Here is a 20937-nt window from a genome sequence, read left to right on the forward strand (position 1 = left end):
ACCCTGCTACAATTTCAAGATTTATTGATAACGTATGTGAAAATCAATACAAAATTTGAAATAAACTATAAAAAGACTAGAATACTAATTCTACTTTCAAAGTTAAATGGGTACAATAATTTATTAGTCTAAATGTTAGACTGTTTAGCACAAAAGGTTTTAGCTTTTCATCATTTAACATTGATTTACAACCTTAGAAATCACTGTGCAAATTAAATAAATAAATAAATAAATGTTTACATAAAACACAGTAAGTTAGTTTCAACAGGCTGCAATATATCATCCATCACACCATAGCTTTCCCATATTTAAGAGCACATAAACAGGGATCAAGCCTAAAAAGAGATTTACATACACGGCCGTAATCATTTCTCTTCAGCAACAAGCAGCCTATTCATGCCAGATCTTCTACACACAATCCGGTCTTACCATATATCAACTACAATGGCAAGATATTCGATTTTCTTTTCAATGTTATTTTCATCACCTCTCTCTGGTTTCTCTTGCTCTTCAGCTGTGCTCCCCAGCCTCTCGCTCCCTCACACATACTCCGTACAATAGCTCCTTTCTTTACTCCAGTCTGTGGTACAAGCTCCATGAATAGGGGGTTAGACAGCTCTGATACAGAATCTAGACAGTTTAATGACTCTTCATTAAAGAGATATGAAGGTAAACTAGCATCATCCGTAAATTGTATAAGACTACAGAATAGAAAAGCCGAATGTAAAGGATTCGACTACAATGGATCTGTCCATCTTAGAAGGCTTAAGATAAGCAGGCAAGGATAGAAGACGCAATAATATCAAGCATTACGTTTTCTGAATAACCACTCATGCAACTGTGATGGAACTTGACTAAGAGATTCTTTAAGAATCTGAGGATATATGGAGGAAACTGTGCATCTGTTTCTCCATAGACACTAACATTGGTAGACATACTGCACATACAATGGATGCAGGTCTATCTATTTTTCTACGATACCGACTTTTTGGGAGCAGAAGAGGATTTTTAATATACAACTCAGACCTACTGTCCCAAAAGCCAAAACTTAATTGCACAGATAAGATTTAGATTTTGTTTATTAAGAACAGCATTTGTTTAGTTAGTGTTAAGGGAAAATAGCAAGATGTTCACCATTAAATTCATCATTTAAATGCACAAACAATGTCAAGTACATTTTTTTTCTCCTGAACAATGTATACCCTACTGACATGAATCCTGCCCAGTACGTGAGTGTACACTGTATGTCTAGGCACACTAGTTTGAAATTTATTAAACATTTCAAATGCAAGCTGCAAACCCAAAGGAAATCCAACATGTGACTGGGGTTTATTTAGCATTTATTTTCAGCAATATAACTATTTGACAACGGTTGTCTTCCTGATGCTAAGTGCCAATATAGAGTTGACAGGAGCCAGTTGTCTCAGGCTGCATTTATCACTGTGCACTCCTTGTGCTCAAACAGATAAATTAAACTTTAGATAATGCATTGCACTATAAATAGTTAACGTGTTTGTTTGTTCATCTTTTAGAGTTTCATAAAAATGGACACATAATGGCACTTGCCACGGAATCCTTAAGGACCCCTCATCACCCCTCAATTCTGAACATTGCCTGTCATTCAGGCTTGTTTCATTTACATTTTTTTTTATTTTTTTACCCCAGATTTTCTCCCCAATTTATAATGTCCAATTATATATTTGTCCCCTCTCCGCAGCAACTCCCCACACAGCTCAAGAGAACTGAAGGTTCAGTGGCCGTCCACTGATCCCAAGACCAAGCCAGTTTCCTGTTCTACACTCAGGAACTCAAGAGTGGATGTCAGCGAGCTACAGGCCTCTGGAGGACAAAGGCCAGCCCTGCAGGTGTCTGGCCAAGCTGACAGTGCCTGGCCTGTAGAGTCCACTGTAGCGCGATGAGGAGAAACAGTACCTTCTGGTTTTGCGTCCCTATTCCGCAGGAGCACCAATGCCACTGCGACACTCCCTTAAGAGTCCCAGTGGGGGCTAGGTTACAACCACTCAATGAACCCAGAGGCGAATCTAATTATAAATGTCAGTAATAACATTTATTAATTTGATGCTTTTGCACTATATTTCGAAGAAAAAGCAGCAATAAAATATGGATATTTATGTATTTTTTCAAAAAAAATTTGTATATAAGTTACGCCCCCCAAAAAATCTAAACTAAATTTCAAATTTTTTTTTTTTTTTTTTTTTTTTTTTTTTTTAAACTGCCAATTTCAACCCCTTTCTAAGATAGATATAGAAAAACTATTAGGATGTTACTGTTAAAAAATTGAGGATTTCAATTAAAAAAAAAAAAAAAAAAATGGCGACAAAGCAGTAACCCTAACTATACTGGTTACTGCAATAAATGTGGCCACCACTGTAAAGCAAATAAACAAAAAATTAAATAAATGCATTACATTTTATTTCCTGACATTCAATAATTTTGCAGTATGAAGAGAACATCAGATTTATATACAAATGTTATTGAATGCATTTTAACCAGAAATGGCAAATCAACAATAACAAAAAGAAAAGTCTATGGAAAAAACAAACTATATGGTGATCATAAAGCAGTAATTGTAAAGATAAAGGGTTTATGCAATAAATGTGACCACCAGTGTAAGCAAATAAATAAATAAATAAATACACGCGATGTAGGGTGCTGTACAGTCAAGTACAAGCCTCTCAATCTTGTCCTCTTCCTCTTTAAAATATGTAATGGTAGACACGTTTCCTGTGTGCGTTTTTATAGTGTACCATCAAAACTGGCATGTAGGGATATCACATTTTGTGTTCCTAGGGCCTAGCCTTATTCAGTGACAAGGCTCAGAAAGAGTGATTTGTTTGACCCCGCGGCTTATTACTGCCATGAGAAATCCCAGAAAAGAGTTCATGTCATCAGTGCTAAATCTCCGAAATTAGAGCAGTCTGGCGTGCAGGGGTTAAAAGGCCGTCAGATTTTGCATTACATATATTTTACTCTTCTGCACCCCCTGCATCTACTAGTCGAATGAAGCAGCTTTATATTTTATTGTGTTCTTCCCTAACGGAAACCTTGTATGCCTATGAAATATAGGCGTTACTACTGTACAATGTCTGTCTTCTTGTTTATATAGACTTCCTATCTTTTTTTCCATTTCAGTCATAACCTGATGATTCCATAAAACTGAAAAGCTGAAAGCACCTGAGGTCTCAGAATCAGGTCTAACATCCAAGTACATCTGGTAAATTTATCTTTCCCCCTGTGACTGCTTTTAGTGGATGAAGGAAACACATCAGTAATACCACATAGAACAAATGTGATACTTGATGACAAATCAACATAGCTGTATATGACTGTCAGAAACATGCTTATCAGTGATAATGTTTATTTCCGTAGGTTCAGTACAACAAATAATAATTGAAACACACATTTTTTAGCAATTTACAATAAACTCAAAACTAGACGTATACCCTGTAAAAAAAATCCTGTAATAAATACTATAATTTTCACAATTACCAGCCATTTACGTTTGCAAATTAAAAATGGTTTGCAGCTCGGGTTCAATGATATAAGGTTACAGTGTGATCTGTGATTAAAATAGTACTTGTACTGGAATTCAGAGCATAAAAATATATCTTGGAGTAGAGCCAGGCTGTGAATGTATTAACTCGCCACTAGATTCGATTTTTCTATTACTGTTTTTCCAGAGGCCACGCTCACCCAGAATGTATAATGCCATTGTTTTGTTGAGTATTCTTTTCATGTTTTAAAAGGTTTCTTCTGGAAATTATTTTAAAGATAAATTAAATCGCAGGAAAAGACAGTACAGTGTGGATTTACCTTATTTTTTCAATCTCTTGTCAAGGCATTTTTCTGTAGATCAAACTAAGAAGTTTCAAAATAAGAACAGAATTAAACCACATCACAATAACCATAATCTGTGCTTTTCTCTTTATAGCACAATTTGCTTTGGCATTGAAAGGGGAGGCGGAGAGTGAACTTGTGAAATATATATATTAGTAACGAATTAGCTGCCGTCTTCCTGGATAATGACCTTGTGTGGTGTAATATACAAGAATCATTTCAATCAAAACAGTACTTAATGAAACACACCAGGGCGTGGCTTTATTTGAAAACAAAACTACACTGACGGTGCAAACAAAAACAAAAAAAAAAGCCTAAACCCTTTTTGGGTCTAACTAAACACTAAAGGTGTCCCTCTCTAAACAGGGACAGGCTACTCCTGTTTACCCCGAATTACACACACAGAAAACTTGTATGTATTTTTTTTTTTTTCTTTCTTACTTTTGTTTCTGGATATACCACCACCTCCACTCAGGCTCTCAGCAAGTCCTCCTCATATTTCCCTTCCCCCTACCTTCTCAACTTTAACACTTAACTGCCAGACAATTAGACAATTAAACAATTAAGCTACACTGGAGACAATTCCCGACATCAGTATGTTCCCCAGGGTCTTAATGCCTCCACATACCCGTTTTTTTACCCGTTTTTATCAACCAAACTAAACATTGATTCTTCTAAACCCAAGTTTGTGGTTTAACCTCTTAAATCAAACTGTGACAACCACTTTATATTCATTTGTTAACTATTTAAATTTTACTTTTAAACATATTGCATTATCTCACACTTTGTTTACTACCCAGTTGGTTTATGTTGTCTTTTCACACTTTATTACTTTTGTTTTATTTGAAGCATCTCCACAACCTTTACCCAGATGGAGTGTGCATTCTTTAAACCCAGGGCCCCACAGCTGCCCAAGTTTGCTCAGTTGTCAACTGGAGGCTGTAGACAGAATCGAGAGAGAAGAGTTTCTCCCTGGCCAGTCTAATAAAGTTGCTCGAGTCTAATGAGGATGAGCGAGCCATGCACAGGTCAGATTTTCATATACAAAGACATCAACTGGCTCTGCAGGGTACCGTTGTAGCCCTGTTTCTCGCATTCATTTTACATAAAAGGTATAAAAAATAGCTTTCACACAAGTGGATTCTTGCAGATAAAACCATAATACAACATACAAGACAGATCATGAAAAAACAAAAAAGAACAGCAAACAGCAGAAGAAAAGGAAATCTGCACAGGTTTAGCAGCACAACATGTATTCATTCTATTATCTTTACTATCAGTGAAACATCCTTTTATTCATATCTAAACATCAACTTTACTATGATTTTATTATAATGCTGTCTAATAAAAGTAACAATAATACCATGTATTATCGTCTTACTCCTAGCTCTACTAAATGGAATATAGTTAGTTTATTTTAATCTAGTGGAAACTGATTAGTGTATTTTGATAATGGTCTTGGAGGAAACTGACCGCGATACAGAAAACAAGTTTAAATTTATGAGCAGAGACAAACGACTGCAGCGGGATAGCCTACTTATTTTCAAAGTAGTTTTGTTTCAATAAGTAACAGTTTTCGTTGTAGGTAAGTGAAGTCATCTATTTTGTATGCTCTAGCTATGCAATGTCATGGGAACTGTAGATCTACATTAATTAACATACATCTTAATGTTAACATTGTTTTTCTATACGTATTTGGGGCCAGTGTCAAAAATAATAACAAATAACAAACATTTATAAGAGATAGTGGGGAACTGAATCCTGCTGAAGTCAGCTCAGAACAAAATCAACTTGAAAAGTAAAACTACCAATGCCATTGTTTCATTTGGGACCGAGTTGGGTGGTCAACGGTAATTAATCCTAAAATATCCTCTTACATCTAAACTGTATGGGTGGTCCCTCAAGAAACTGGCAGAGCATTGCCGTGGTAAGCTAATCCTGTACTCAAATATACAGCATAATTACTTACTGTGTAATAAAGAAAAAGTCAGTCTCCACTGTCCAGGCAGCACTCTATATTGCTGTACTGAATTCACTTGTTTTAAGAGTAGGGATAATCAAGTCTTCAAAACCTTCGCTATCTGGCATTGACACGTTTCTCTGCGATAACGATGGCTGCTTTAAAAAAAAAAAATTAAAAACGATTTGCATAATAGGGGTAGAAAATTGTGAAAGCTTATTACAGACTGACAGAGATTCCATTAACCCCTGGTTAAGAGTCAGAGAGCTCCTCATTTGCTTTCTCTGTCTCACCTGACCTCCCGTCTCCCATGGCCTGAAGAATCACACAGCTACATTACACAGACAGTGATAGAATATGTTAAGCGTACCAAATCTGGCTAATCTAAAGAAATTAGATACCTTACTTCAGAACACAGTTTTTCCTTTCCAGCCTACACTGAGGGCACATGTGATTATTACAAATTAAACTCTTGGTTACTGCTGTAAAACTTCTTTAAAAGGTTCAGTCCACTGATTTAGTCAACTGGTTTCATAGATTTTAACCTAAATATTTATTAACCCCTACCAAATGATCTTCAATGGCAATTTCATGTCCCTGTGACATTTTCTGTAGGGGTAATTATAATATGAATAACGCATCACCAGTTCCGCTATTCAAAACCAAATATACTTTTTATAATTTGATTTACGTTTGTCACTTGCAATTTATGCAATACTATCTATTGTACACATCCCTGCATTTCACTTTGTTATGCGTTTTAAAGTATGGTGTTTAGTTCTATATCAAGTTTAGTTTATTGCATTGGCAGCTCTCTGGAAGGCTTAGACTATATGTATTGTTATAACAAAATAATTCTGTATTATCATGTGTGGCTGTCAGGTATTGTACAATCTTCAAACCCCTTCGAAATCTTGAATTGTTTATTCTTTCTATGACTTGATAATAGCGAGATGCTGCATTTCCACTGAATACCAGGTTCTTAAAAAAATATTAAAACACATTTTATATATATATATATATATATATATATATATATATATATATATATATATATATATATATATATATATATATATATATATATATATATGTGAAGAAAGATTTTTGATAGTATGACGATACTGTCTTCTATTTGTATTTGATTCCTTTGATGATGAGCTTTTAGATGACGAGTATACATCAAATATATTTGGGCTGGGGTTTGGTTGGACACACAAAGTATAATAGAATCAGTATAATAAAAAGGTTTTTTTGGGGGGTGGGGGGTCATGCCTCCTGAGGTAATAGGTAGTCTGTAAATGTCATTTAAAACCTAATTTTGCCATGCATGGTAGCTGAATGAGCCTTCAGACGCATACAGAACTGGTAAACACATATTAGGGTGAAAAGGAACTTAAAATAGAAGAAGCTAGTGTTAAAAATGACTATGTTTACGTGTATGTCATTTGCTATATTTTCTAAGACTCTAGTAAGTGTTGTTTTCAATGTCACTGTCTTTAGTTTTTGGATTGTTTGTCTGTTTTACAGCCGCAAGACACCACAGTAAACATGAAGCTCAGGGTGTTTATTTTTGTAAGGAATTTTGAATAAATATTCTGGAGCATGAAGAATTTCTAACAGTGTTTTTAATCAAAGCTTTAAACACTTGTCTACCACAACCATGTTCGGTTTTACACTTTTTTCAAAGGGCGATTTTGCAAAACTGATTACATTTTGCATCATAAAAGCTTTCTGCGGCAACTTCTGAATAAAATATAACATTGAACATTTTCATCTTGTCGCATCAGCAGTTGTTCAATTTGAAACTAAAGGTTTATTTAATACAACATATATCGTCTGTTTAAACTGATTTTAAATCACTCACAGTAATGCACCACAAACACTTGGAGAAAAAACACACTTTCAGCCACACATCAAGGCCTATGGTACTTAATCAAAGTTAATTGGTTATGCCATGAAACTAATACCACTGTAGCTCACATGCCTTCATTTTTCTGACATTATCCAAAGCTAAGGGCAGATGATAGAAATATTTTTACCTTTCCAGAATCATATCCTTCCCATTCTTGCACAGGCTCAGTCAATTCTGTATACAAGATTGTTAGCTGCAGCACATGCATTAGGTCTTCCGTGATCTAAAGTGACCGAGTGCACTGCTGACTTCATTACTGTCACAAATATAACCGCATGCACCCCTAGATTTTTCTCTGCTTATTTTGTTCAGATAGGCGCGTGTGCATAGGCAGCTTTTGGTTGGCCTGTCCTGCACAGGCAAATGGGCCTATACACATAACCACCGCCTCGATATAGACCTATCTTCGTGATAAGGTGCCTTTATGATGGAGCTTGTATCACTTAATAAAGCATTTCAACTTGATCGTTCCATCCCTCATTCAATGTTGTTTCCAGGTGTCCAGTTTTGATGTTCCCTCTTTGCATGTTGTAGGTGTGAACGATGTATTCACAGCATCATTGACAATGACAGTACTACTGATCCTTCCTTTCAGATCAGGGATTGGCAGGTAATCATACTATTTTTCAACATGGCTTTGCTCATGTATATTACTTTGTTCTGGCATACAATTAGTTGGCAGTTTTACATGAAGCCAGATTGTTCTTCATACTTTCAATATCACATTACCACTGGCACAATCAGCTACTGGGCACTGTGTGACCTGTGGTCATGGCCTGATAATATTCACTTGGAGTCTTCGCTAGCCAAATCTCATTGATCTGTACCAAACGTTCTTTCTGCAACATCAACGCAAAGTCCAATGACAGTGTTTTGCTACTAATACAGTACATTACATACTAAACCCAATTAAAACTGTTAAATATAACAAACTAAGTGATTTTTGCTCATTGTTGGACAGGATCAGTTCCGCAATATCAGGGATGAGTATGTGACGCTGTTACTGCACAAGTAACTTGCTTTCTGATGAAAACTCATCAGCTGTACAGTACATCATTTACAATACATCATGTATCTCTGCAATTGACTTGCATTATGATTTCCAATCTGTGTACCCTGCAATATACAGGACATTTTTTATAGACAGGGATGTTGCAAAAGCTATCACATAGCACAAGCATCACATATAACTTTTTAAAATTAAAATCAAGAACCTTAAGAAAGGAAAGTCCAAAGTAATTGCTATAGTTAAGACTAGTTCTTTGCATAGGTGTAGAAATCTGCACTATCCTCCACGGTGAAGAATGTACAGTGAGTGGAAGGGAGGCTGTAATGCTGCTATCAGCTAAGCTGACATCTCCAAAGGCATTGAGGGGACCATCTGGAAGGTCTCTCCCCTGGGATCTCTGCTAAACAAGGAACACCAGGAGCAATATTTTCACTCTGCACACTGCATAAGCACAGTGATTGCTGCTCAGTTTTGCTTAATAAGTTTGATGATAGTGTCGGATTATCTGCAGCCTGTTACCAGGATCCTGGTGTACAAAACCACACTGCTTGGGATGGTATATATTTTCATAATATTTAATTTGCCATTAATATGCTATTTTGTGTCCTCTCAATCAGATTGTTGTTTTTACTCAGATCATTAAATTATTTGCCATGACTACTAAAAAATGTCCTTTTTCTGCCATTTATAGCAGCTCACATTTCTGTAGTGTGTTTGGTTTGACCAAATGGTCACTACAGATTTGCAGCTGTAAGTAACCCCTGCTTGGAATGAAATCCCCTGCAAAGGAGATATAGTGGAGACGGTTGTATATACGTACGTCTACAATTTCTAAAACGTTTAGGAGTCTTTTCAGAAGCAGACCCAGGTAGATTTTAAAGGACATTAGTTTGTATGTAATAATGAACTAAGCAGAAACAGCAATAGAAATGTATAGAGAACAGAAATAATATAAAACAATTAAATATTCTGAAACTGTAGATGGTATTAATTATGCCTTTAATTCTGCTATAGATAATGGTGAAAATGAATAGTATTCCTCCAAAAATAAAGATCATGAATAGAAAGGGGGAAAGGCAGTATATTTAACCAGTGGCATGGTGCTAAAATAAAATGGGGCAAGTCGATTTGCAGGATATACATTAATACAGTATTAAAATACTGATAAACTGATATTTTCATTTGTTTGTGGGTGACAACTATATACTTGTAATGAGGTATGAGTTTTCAAATTTAATTGTCTGTAAAACAAGAATCATTGGAGTGCTTTATTGATTGTTCCTCATTTGTTTAGAAGGAAAACCAGGGATCGATAAATGCTTGAATGTGCCTTTGTTGAATCCTGGAGTTACTGGATGATGTGTAATCTGGTGAAGATTTTGGCTTGTGATGTGTTCTTTAAATTGATGGGGTTTGCCTAATTGGGACAGGTGTGTATGGGGAGGCTTCTGAAATATTATGTGCTAGAACAGCACCTGACCTCAGTTTTAGAGCACCCTTTTAATATTAAATTACAGTAAAGCAGCCAATTACTGTACTGGCTTTTGTTAAAAAGTCAATGTAATGTTTAATCAACATTAGAACAGCTCTGTAGATACACTCTGCATAACAAATCAAAAGGTCCCCTACTGCCAATATTCTAATACAGTTCTCCCTCTAACAGTGCCAACTACAGGACAGGTGCCACACTATAAAAACTCTACAATCAAAAAAAAACATTTGAGTACAAAAAAAGACAATAGCGTGTTCTTTGCGGTATTCAGCATGAAAAGTAAAACGTCAAAGAGGAAGCATTAATTTTCTGTATTTGGCATATATGGCATTTTGATATATTATTAGTTAGTCATTTAGCAGAAACTTTTATCCAAAGCAACTTACAGAGACTAGGGGGTGAACTATGCAGCACAACTGCTGCTGCACAGTCAATTACAATAGAACCTCGGTTTTATGTCTCATCCATAGGACGAATAAGAGACAATAAGATTTCTCTACATTGGCTTGGCTAGTGGCAGATGAATGGCAGTATAACAGGGAAAATAGCATCTTTTATATTGGTGCAAATGGGTTCAGAAGAAATTTATGGTGGAATGTGAGGATGGCGTTCTACTAGAAGGCAGTATAACAAGCAAGCACTGTACTATAAGTGTAGGATGTAGGGTGTCTTGTTGTATAAGATATGTCATCTTGTGCAGCTTGGCCATAAACTGGGCGAAATTTTGTTAATAAGATACACCCTGCACACTAAGTATTACATTATTAGAAATCCCAAAAATGTATCATGTACTTAGGAACTACACATTAGTTTTTCTGTTTGTTCTATGCACGGGATGTCAGCTGGGCAAAGGTAAGTTGCACTGCATGTTTGGCAAACCAGTTCTCTAGAGATATCTAAAATGTTAGGTATTTCTTGCAGAACGCCGTAGACACGTCTACAAACTGTTACAAGTCATTAAGTGGCTTTATGCAGCGTTGTCTTAATTAAATTACACTATTGCATTGTACTGCACTCTCTTTAGCTGGTAGAAATTCAAGTGCTTACATGCAATTTTATGATTATTTCATTGTAAGGTTTCACATGTGGGCAGAACTGTAATGCAGTAAAATGCTGACTAAACATTACGACTTGCTACTAAACTTTCACCTTTATTACCTCATTAACTCCTGGTACTAGATACTGCCTTTTCTGCTTGTGATGGGTAGGAGCGTTTCAGTATTTCAGTGCTGCAGTAGCTTTGCAATGGAAACTCTTTATTTGTGGTGACATTTGTGCCAAGAAACACTTTTTTTAAAAGATTGTATGCTTTGAAAGATATTCATTAATTTAAATTATTTTTAGGGGAAAAATCAAACATGTGTAAAAACTCTGCCCTTGCTAGATTAAAAGATAGAGGAGCTACCTGCAGTATAGCCCCTGCTAAAACTGCCTTTGGGGAAGCTATAAACAGATACCAACAAAATACCAGAAGGGTGCCCTAAATTCAGTACCACTGCTGGCAAATATAATCTATTTCTATGCATGCAGACCTTATATGGCTGTCAGTGTGTCAACCCACACATCCTGTTTGGTGTCAGTCTTTTGAGGCAAAACTGATCAGGTCTGACAAATAAGAGAAATCAATGCAGCAACCAAATTATTCTGTCGTGCATAATAAAGGTGACTCACGTCTGCAAAAAAAAAAAAAAATTCTACTGTGACAATAAAATGATTTGGTATCCTCCTTAATTCTTGGTTATAAAAAGAACAACAATTTATGGGAAACCTGTTTAGTACAACAGTATTATATCAGTGATTTCTTGTTGCACAACAAGAAAGAGTGTGCTACCATGCAAGGTAACAACTGCTAAACACAGTGAAACAACCACCTAGCATGCAATTCTGGACATGCTTGAATATACCTTTATGCAGTTACCCATAACCTCCTATGCATGGTAGGGTTCCAGTTTAAAGTCGCTATGCAGTAGCCCCTTTGACGAAATCCAAATCAAGTAGAGATCATTGTTTTGTTCCATGTTGTACAACTAAATGGACTATGAAGGGATAAAGTGTGTGGTTTGCCGGTTTTAAACCTTTCCCTGTTTCATCTGGACACCCACCTTGATTAAATGTACAATTTATGGCAAAACAATATATTTCTTGAGCATACTCACTCATGGTTTTTTTAGAGCAATACTTAAGTTAACCGTTGTAAAGTCAGATTCTTTGTCTCGTTATTGTGACCATTAATTTACACTGAAACTCCCATTGCAACCCTCACTTTAAAAAAGTGGGAATTAACCTTGATTTTACCATTTAAAACAGATGTCATGTATCAAGACAAGAACCCCCAAGCTGTTTCTTTAAAGTTATCTGTAGAAACTTTTCAGTATTCACGATCAAAACCCTTATCACTTCCTTACGTTTCCTGATCTGCTAATGATGACAGATCTCAGCACATCTAAAAGCACTCATGAAAGGAAGGTACATAAGAGTAATGCTTCTTTTAATGGTCCTGTTAAAGTCCTGTTTTGATCTAGTGAAATCAAGGCGTAAATGGATATGGCTGAAACATGATCTTGCGAGATCCTGGCAAATGCCTGAGAGCTGGGTTTGTATTGACCTTGCTGTTTTTAATGGAGAAGGATAAACTAAATCCTGTAAGAAACAGCTGCATCAAATGCTACCATTCATTGGATATGCCACATCTATTTGCACTGTACTAAATCCAACTCTGCGTCGAAAGCACACTAACATTATACATTTAGATATAAGTTTGTGCCTCGCAAAACCGTCTGCGCATTCACTACAATATAGCAACTGCACACAACAGACAAGCGAGAATGCAGAATGATGGACTGTCACTATTAGTCATGGCATTACCCTGACAAGCTGCTCTCATTGGTGTCACCACAGTATGTACCGATATGACAACAGACAAGACCTCACAATATCGTGCACACATACATATGGACCATTCAAATACACAACTGGCTCCATAGCGAGGCACCGAGTTTTCAAATTAATGTACTGATAACGCCACTGTTTTATTGAATACGGACAGTATTGTATCACAAGGAAATACTATATAGGTTTCTTTAAAAGCCAGCTGATCCGACACAGCTGTATGTTTCTGAAGCAAAATAATAAAAAAAAAAAAAAAAAAAAAAAAGGCTTTGGATACGGATTTCTGAATAATAATTATTTTTTTTTATGTAAGTCGTGCTGTGAAAAAAAAAAAAAAGAGGCTTTGTTATTCATTCTACTCACCCATCTGAACATCATGATTAAGCCCAGTTTGTAAGGTTTTGAGTGTCGCAGGAATGTTTTTTTTTTTCGTTATGCCATTTTTTTTTATGTAAGTCGTGCTGTGACAAAGTCTACTGTTTGGTAGCACAAACCTTTCAAATATCGGGCCCATTTTTAAAGCCATAAATGTAAAGCAAGTTCATTCACCTGGGATAAAACAAAGTGGAAACAATCATAAACATCAAGCATTTTTAAATAGTTGCTCTCTTCACCTTCACAGCTAATTGACTGTACTGGGTACAGTATAATAAACGATTAAACTATTCAATCTCAACACACGTCAGGTTGGTCGATATACACCAGTTCCCATCCATTTGTTTTATGTAGTGCATACTATTAGATCAAAATATTTAAAAAACGGTTGTTTTAGGGTTACAGGAAGTCTTTCTAAACCGGAATATAAGTGAATTAAGAAGGTTATATATAACCTGAGGGAAGATCAGAGTGGTGGCTGCCAAGACTGGTACAAATTTAATGTAGTGTTGTCCTTGGCAGTCCTTAGTCAGAAACCTATTTTTGAGGGTAAAATGAAAAGAAAATGACATTCCCAATCATTTGGCATTGACAATAAGTGAATCATATTTGGGTTACCACAGCACTTTCAAACTGTTCATTAAAATCGCTTGCATATTTACAATCTCCACCCCTAGTCTTGTTGTAAATCATTTGCTATTTCCATAATATGTGCCGGTACTGTATATCCTGAAAAACAACTTGTACCATTTTACTTTAGCACCATGCTACTGGTTAAATATTCTGCCTTTTCCCCTTTCTATTCACAATATTCTATTTGACATTTTTAGAGAAATAAATTATTAATTTTCACCATTATCTACAGCAGAATTAAAGGGATAATTAATACCATCTACAGTTTTACCTTTACATCTTTTGAACAGTTGAACAATCCATGTTTTGAACAGTTGTAAGTTCTATCCTTTGAGCTTTTGAATATGTTAATAAGCCATTTTTAATTTAGTAAAACTACAGATTAGTCCTGCTATGACGTTTCGAATATGGCACAAAATAAAAGACAAGCAAACAGACAATTGTACAAAATAAAACAGTCAAACAAACAAATCTCGGGCATTATAATTCTCTACTGTTCCAGGGTCGTAAGCTCCCGCTGCACCCTATTTTATAGCCCAGCGTGACAGGCAGTCCTGTCTGTGATTCGTGGAGTGTGTGTTTGCCTTTGAGAAAGCAGCTGCGACACGTGGCAGGAGACGCGTTGCCAGGCGACCAGTTCAGCAGTGGGTCCTGCGCGGAGCTGATCGGGAGGTCCAGATTGGCTGGGGGGGCGTGCCAGTGGATGATGCACAGAGTTAAAATTTTGGGGCTACTGCACGGCCATTGACACACAGACGGGCGCTGAAGCGAAAGCTTTCTTTGTTTACATTAAGGAGGAGACCGTCCGCTCTGCAGGAACTACAAAACGAAACCCTTCCACAAAGACAGCGCTCGTGAAGGCATTGCCCAGCCGAGGCCACGTGAAGAGGCAGGAGCCCAGAAGTAGGTCAGTTTAGGGGATGTTGATCCCACACAGTATAGAGAGGGTTACGTAGAGTAGTAGGTTCCTGGAGCAGGACGTTTCTTTTAGTGGGACAAGCGCTAGCCATTTGTGTGGCAAACTTTTTTACCTTTGTTTTGTTTTTTCTTTCTTTATTAAAGGTGTCAGCACTTGTGTGTTAAATAAATCTGCTCACCAATGCTCTGTGTCTGTCTCAGTATTATCCAGTGACTACCCACATACATGGCATATCAGCCTGTTACACCCAGCATTTGTATAAACTTGCAACATTTTAAATAATACAACCACTCATAACCCTTTCCAACACCATCCCTAAGACAAATGCTGTACCAGGTGTCCCTCACTTGTACCAAGCAGGTTGCAAAAATGGTGTCACAAACATAATCCTGAAGGAAAACAAACAAGAACACAGAACAGTTTTGTAGCATGCGACGGTATTTCTAGTGTTAATAAACTATTGTTTCTGTTCTCTATCAATTTCTACTACTGTTTCTGCTAAGATCATTATTACCAGACCTATTAATAACACTATGTAACACAATTTTTGTTCCTGGGTAGTAAGTGTTATTTCCTAATTGCTTATGCCTCAAAAGTATAGAAAATGGCTGTTATTCCCCACAAACTTTGCTTTTGTGACCAGGACAGTGATATTTCAAAATATAACTATTTCCAATGGGAAAACGGGCAAATGTGTGTCTTTTCGTTCACATAAAGTCAGAAAAAAACATATGAATCCAAATTAACATGTACTTATACTAAAGTAATACAAAAATGACTACAAAAGATTTAGAAGCGAGTCGTTTTTCGAGATTTACGATTATACTGTACATACACTATAATCGTAAATCTCGAAAAACTACTCACTAACCATTTTCTATACTTTTGAGGCATAAACAATTAGGAAATAACACTTACTACCTAGGAACAAAAAAAAAAAATTGTTACACGGTGTAATGTCCTTTAAAAACTACCTGGGCCTGCTTCTGAAAAGACTCCTAAACGTTTTAGAAATTGTAGACGTACGTACATACAACCGCCTCCACTATATCCCCTTTGAAGGGATTTCATTCCAGCAGGGGTTAATTACAGCTGCAAATCTGTAGTGAGCATTTTGTCAAACCAAACACACTAAAGAAACTGGTATGTTAGAGGTGGCTGAAAAAATATATATTTTTTTGTAGTCATGGCAAATAATTTAATGCTCCGAGCAGAAACAACAATCTGATTGAGAGGACACAAAATAGGATATTGAAGGCAAATTAAATATTATGAACATATATACGATTCCATTCACTATCATCAAACTTATTAAGCAAAACTGAGCAGCAAATCACTGTGTTTATGCAGTGTGGAAATATTGCTCCTGGTCTTTAATATTTAGCAGAGATCCCTGAGCTGTTCATTAAAATCTCTTGCATAATTTAGGAGGAGATGATGTTCTATTCAGGACTACAAATATATTTAGTGAGAAAGCAGTCTGAGTGAAGCATTCAGAACTGGGCAGACACATGGCAAATGGCATTTAATAGAGAAAACTGTAAGGTACTTCATTCAGGCAATACAAATGTGCATTATAAATATATGGGAGATACTGAAAATGAAGAAGGAATCTATGAAAAAAAAACCTGAGTTTATGTTGACTCAGAAATGTCTTCATCTAGACAATGTGGGGATGCTATTAAAAAGGCCAATAAGCTGCTCGGATATATTGTGAAAAGTGTTGAATTTAAATCAAGTGAAGTAATGTTAAAACTTTACAATGCATTAGTAAGACCTCATCTAGAACACTGTGTTCAGTTCTGGTCACCTCTACAAAAAGGATATTGCTGCTCTAGAAAGAGTGCAAACAAGAGGGACCAGAATTATTCTGGGTTTAAAAGGCATGTCATATGCAGACAGGCTAAAAGAATTGAATCTATTCAGTCTTGAACAAAGAAGACTATGCAGCAATCTGACAAGCATTCAAAATCCTAAAAGGAATTGACAATGTCAACCCAAGGAACTTTTTCGAAGTGAAAAAAAAAACAAGAACCAGGGGTCACAAATGGAGATTAGATAAAGGGGCATTCAGAACAGAAAATAGAGTTCACTTTTTTTACACAGAGAGTTGTGGGAATCTGGAACCATCTCCCCAGTAATGTTGTTGAACTGACACCCTGGGATCCTTCAAGAAGCTGCTTGATGAGATCCTGGGATCAATAAACTACTAACAAACAAACGAGCAAGATGGGCTGAATGGCCTCCTCTTGTTTGTAAACTTTCTTAAATTATCCAGACAAACTGGTTCTGCTCTTCTATAAAAATGAGAAAATTTCACGGTACCATTCTTGCTCATTAAAATAGTTTTTTTTTGTTTTTTGTTTTTTGTTTTTACAAATCATTTGTTGTTGCCATAATTTGTGCCGGTACACCTGGTAAAATTATGGGTAAACAGGATATACAAATGCCAGGCCAATCAAAGCTTGTGATCACCAAAACTAATAATTAAATTTTACAATTAAATCACAATATTACATAACCAATTTGGGGCTCAAATCCAAATGTGCTTTAACTTGAAAAGCTCAAGTTTTTTTTTAATTTAATTTTTTTAAGGTTGAGAAATTTATTTATTTAATACAGTCCTCCCCCCAAGTCTTGTTGTAAATCATTCGTTGTTGCCATAATTTGTGCCGGTACAGTCTGTGTCTGTGTAAAATTATGGGTAAACAGGATATACATGCCAGCATTTTAAAGCCAATCAAAAAGTCACCAAAAGGCTTCTACATTCATAGCATTTATAAAAGTCAAAGCACAGTAATTACATAAACGCTTCATTGGGGCTCATCAGTGCAGCTAATTATACTTTAACTATAAAACAGGACAGTACCAACAAGTAGCTTTCAAGTTAAGGTGTGAGAAAGTAGCGACTATAGAATTATTCCATAGTTACTGCTTTACATATATACACACTAATATATTATATACATAATATGTGGAATATATATATATATATATATATGTATATATATATATATATATATATATATATATATATATATATATATATATATATATACACACACACACACACACACCACACTACATGCAATAGCACGTGTTCGTTTGCCCCTTTAAACCACAGGTACCCAGGACACATAAGGGAAGTTTTTAGCACTAAACACACACTTTGGTCACGATTCATAGCATTTAATATCAAAAGCAAAATAAACAAAACAAACACCTAGCTCTTACGAGCACTAACTAACTCACACAGGAACCTAAACTATAAACAGGACAGCTAAGCTGTTTACCTGTTACCAAAAATATCACACACCAAAAAAGTTTTTACACACTACCTATTACGACACACAATCGATTCACACAGCACCCCCGAACATATACTATAAATACCCTATATATCTAATTTATAATTATACCAGGTACAGGGGATAACTAATATATTATATAAAATAATTAAATCAAATATCGTTAACCAACACAACAACACACACACACACAAAAAAAATAATATAAATATATATATATATATATATATATATAGTCAGTTTCGATTATATACAGTCAGTTCTATGGGACCCAAGGACTTTATAAGGAATGTTTTTTAAGGACTCCTTTTTGAAGAGTGCTTAGGAGCATTTTCTTAAGTTAAACTATGAGACACTTCTAGCCCTCTCTAAAAACTGCCTACAAAGGTTTCATGAACTACAAACCTGATTGAACTAGTCATATCAGGCTTAACAAACCTTAAAAACGGCCGTTAAAGTTTTATGAATAGAGCCCAAGAAGTGAAAGACACAGCTCAGCTTCATGTTCTGGGCTACCTCCCCAAAACTGTTCAGTGCAGTGCTACATCTGCCGCTGAATGACAGTATCAATGAAATGGCAGCACTTAGTCATCCATGACATTTTGGTGGCATTAACTGTGCTTTTCCTGGACATGTCTGAAATGTAAAAGATCAATAAGGTCCTTCCATTGTAGTTGCCCAGTCCTCCCTCTTTCATTGAGCTGCACCACCGCTCAGCTAATACCCATATAGCATGCTGTTAAAACTTAGCCATCTCATTCATTTCATATACATATTTTATTTAAAAAATGTCACGAGAAATAATATTTTCATTCTATAGTACAGAAAAATGAGTTTTAGCTAAGTAGTTGATTTATTAGTAGTATTTATTTATTTTTTTAAGACGCTACTGGTATACTACAAAGAAAGTGATACGATGATTATATTTTCCTCACAAAAGATAAAATGCTTGTGTCTAGGAAGTCCCATAAATAAAAATTTAAAAAATCACAACAATTTACATTTTACAAAATGAGAAATAAACATCATAACTTACCTAAACTGTCTTAAAATAAATATTAGTATTTTTATTAAATACAGTTTGACATTCATTAAGCTGTTACTGACTTATCAGTGATCTAGAAGTGCAATGAATATGAACTATAAATAATGAATCAATAATACTGTGGCGAGCCTCAGACCCTGCAAGCAGGGGCTTCTCACACAGATATAGGTCGGATGCGAACCCGCTACCTCCTGCTTAAAGTATCGCGCTGATACCGATGTACGAAGACCTGGGTTCCCTTGTAGGGAGATTAATCTACCAGCCCTGACTCCTACCCCGTGCACGGTACATTCAAATACAAGTTATTAAATAACCCATGCGAGCAAGTGAAATGAGCCGTTGTCTAAATACGGTAGGATTATATAGAATAAAACCGTGTTGTGTTTATTGTTTCATACGTGCAGCCACAGTGCAATCTTAGACATGAATCGATTTGCTAAATATAAAGAGCTGTCTTCTTACCTTTGCCATAGTTGATGTGAAGCTTGATTGCTTTCCCTTGCCTAACCAGGCTGATGTGCAGGTAAGTGAACCACACAGCAAAGGTGAGCAGCACCAATAACAGAAGAAGTTTGAACTGTTTGCGGATCTTTTTCACCGGCAGGCGCAGCATTCTTGCTGGACCATCACCAATAAGCAAACCACGTGAGAATAACGCTATTTGTTGTCCCACCAAATCAGCGTTCCACTGCTGTGAACCGCAGCTCTTAAAATATAAGTGAGAGCTTTTCTAAGTGTTATTAAAAAGGCGTCACTAATACTTTTGCACGTTCATTCAATAAAACGTGTACCGGTACTGTCCAGTCGCTGTCCAGAACAAATAAAAAAGAAAAGGCACATGGTCAATCTTTACCAAAACTATTTACGGCGCGCCTCTCTTCTAATAACTCGCTCGCCCTTGTAAAGACAGTTGTAACTACAGCCTGGATATAAAATCGGACAAAAAAAAAAAAAAATAAATAAATAGTCCTTGTTAATCTTCTGAAACGTAACTTTATCTCGTCCACGGCATATAACACTGGCTTAATTCATTAACACGATGAAGCCGGTTTTTGAAAAGGCTCATTAGCACTGCAGAACACCACCAAAGGCAGTCTAGAACATTGACGTCTTGTTTTGCAAGAAGAGTGTCAATTGATTTTAATTCCCCAGTCACTATGTGACAACAAAACAACACACAGTTTCAAAATTACTCCGGAGGAACAGGAAAGATTATTTTCAAAAAGTGTTCTTAGAGTTCCATTTCTAACTCCGTTGTGTTCTCGTCTGTAATATCAGTACAATAATAATCATAAATACTGACATATGTCTAGTGTCATTTATAGAGATTTCATCAACATTCCAATTCCAACGTTGGACAACAGCAGTTAGTTTAATAATAATAATAATAATAATAATAATAATAATAATAATAATAATAATAATAAATCTTTGTCAATATTTTTTTTTTTTTTACATAGTACCAACCAACTCGCACTTGGAGTCTTCACTGTCGTTAGTGAAACGCGGTATAAAAACAGAATTTAGTTTACAT

The 20937-nt window shown here is 36.0% G+C and overlaps 1 protein-coding gene across 1 annotated transcript in view; it reads right to left on the reverse strand.

Annotated features, from left to right (window-relative positions):
* Window positions 1-20759, reverse strand: part of LOC121330341 (N-acetyl-beta-glucosaminyl-glycoprotein 4-beta-N-acetylgalactosaminyltransferase 1-like) — a 150596-nt gene extending 129837 nt beyond the window's left edge. Inside the window, exon 1 of the mRNA XM_041276797.1 lies at window positions 19866-20759. Within this exon, the coding sequence (XP_041132731.1) occupies window positions 19866-20016 (151 nt within the window). The 5' untranslated portion in view covers window positions 20017-20759. The remainder of the gene's footprint in view (window positions 1-19865) is intronic.
* Window positions 20760-20937: the final 178 nt, after the last annotated feature.

The sequence above is a fragment of the Polyodon spathula genome, chromosome 17, assembly GCF_017654505.1.
Source record: "Polyodon spathula isolate WHYD16114869_AA chromosome 17, ASM1765450v1, whole genome shotgun sequence".
Lineage (NCBI taxonomy): Eukaryota > Metazoa > Chordata > Actinopteri > Acipenseriformes > Polyodontidae > Polyodon > Polyodon spathula.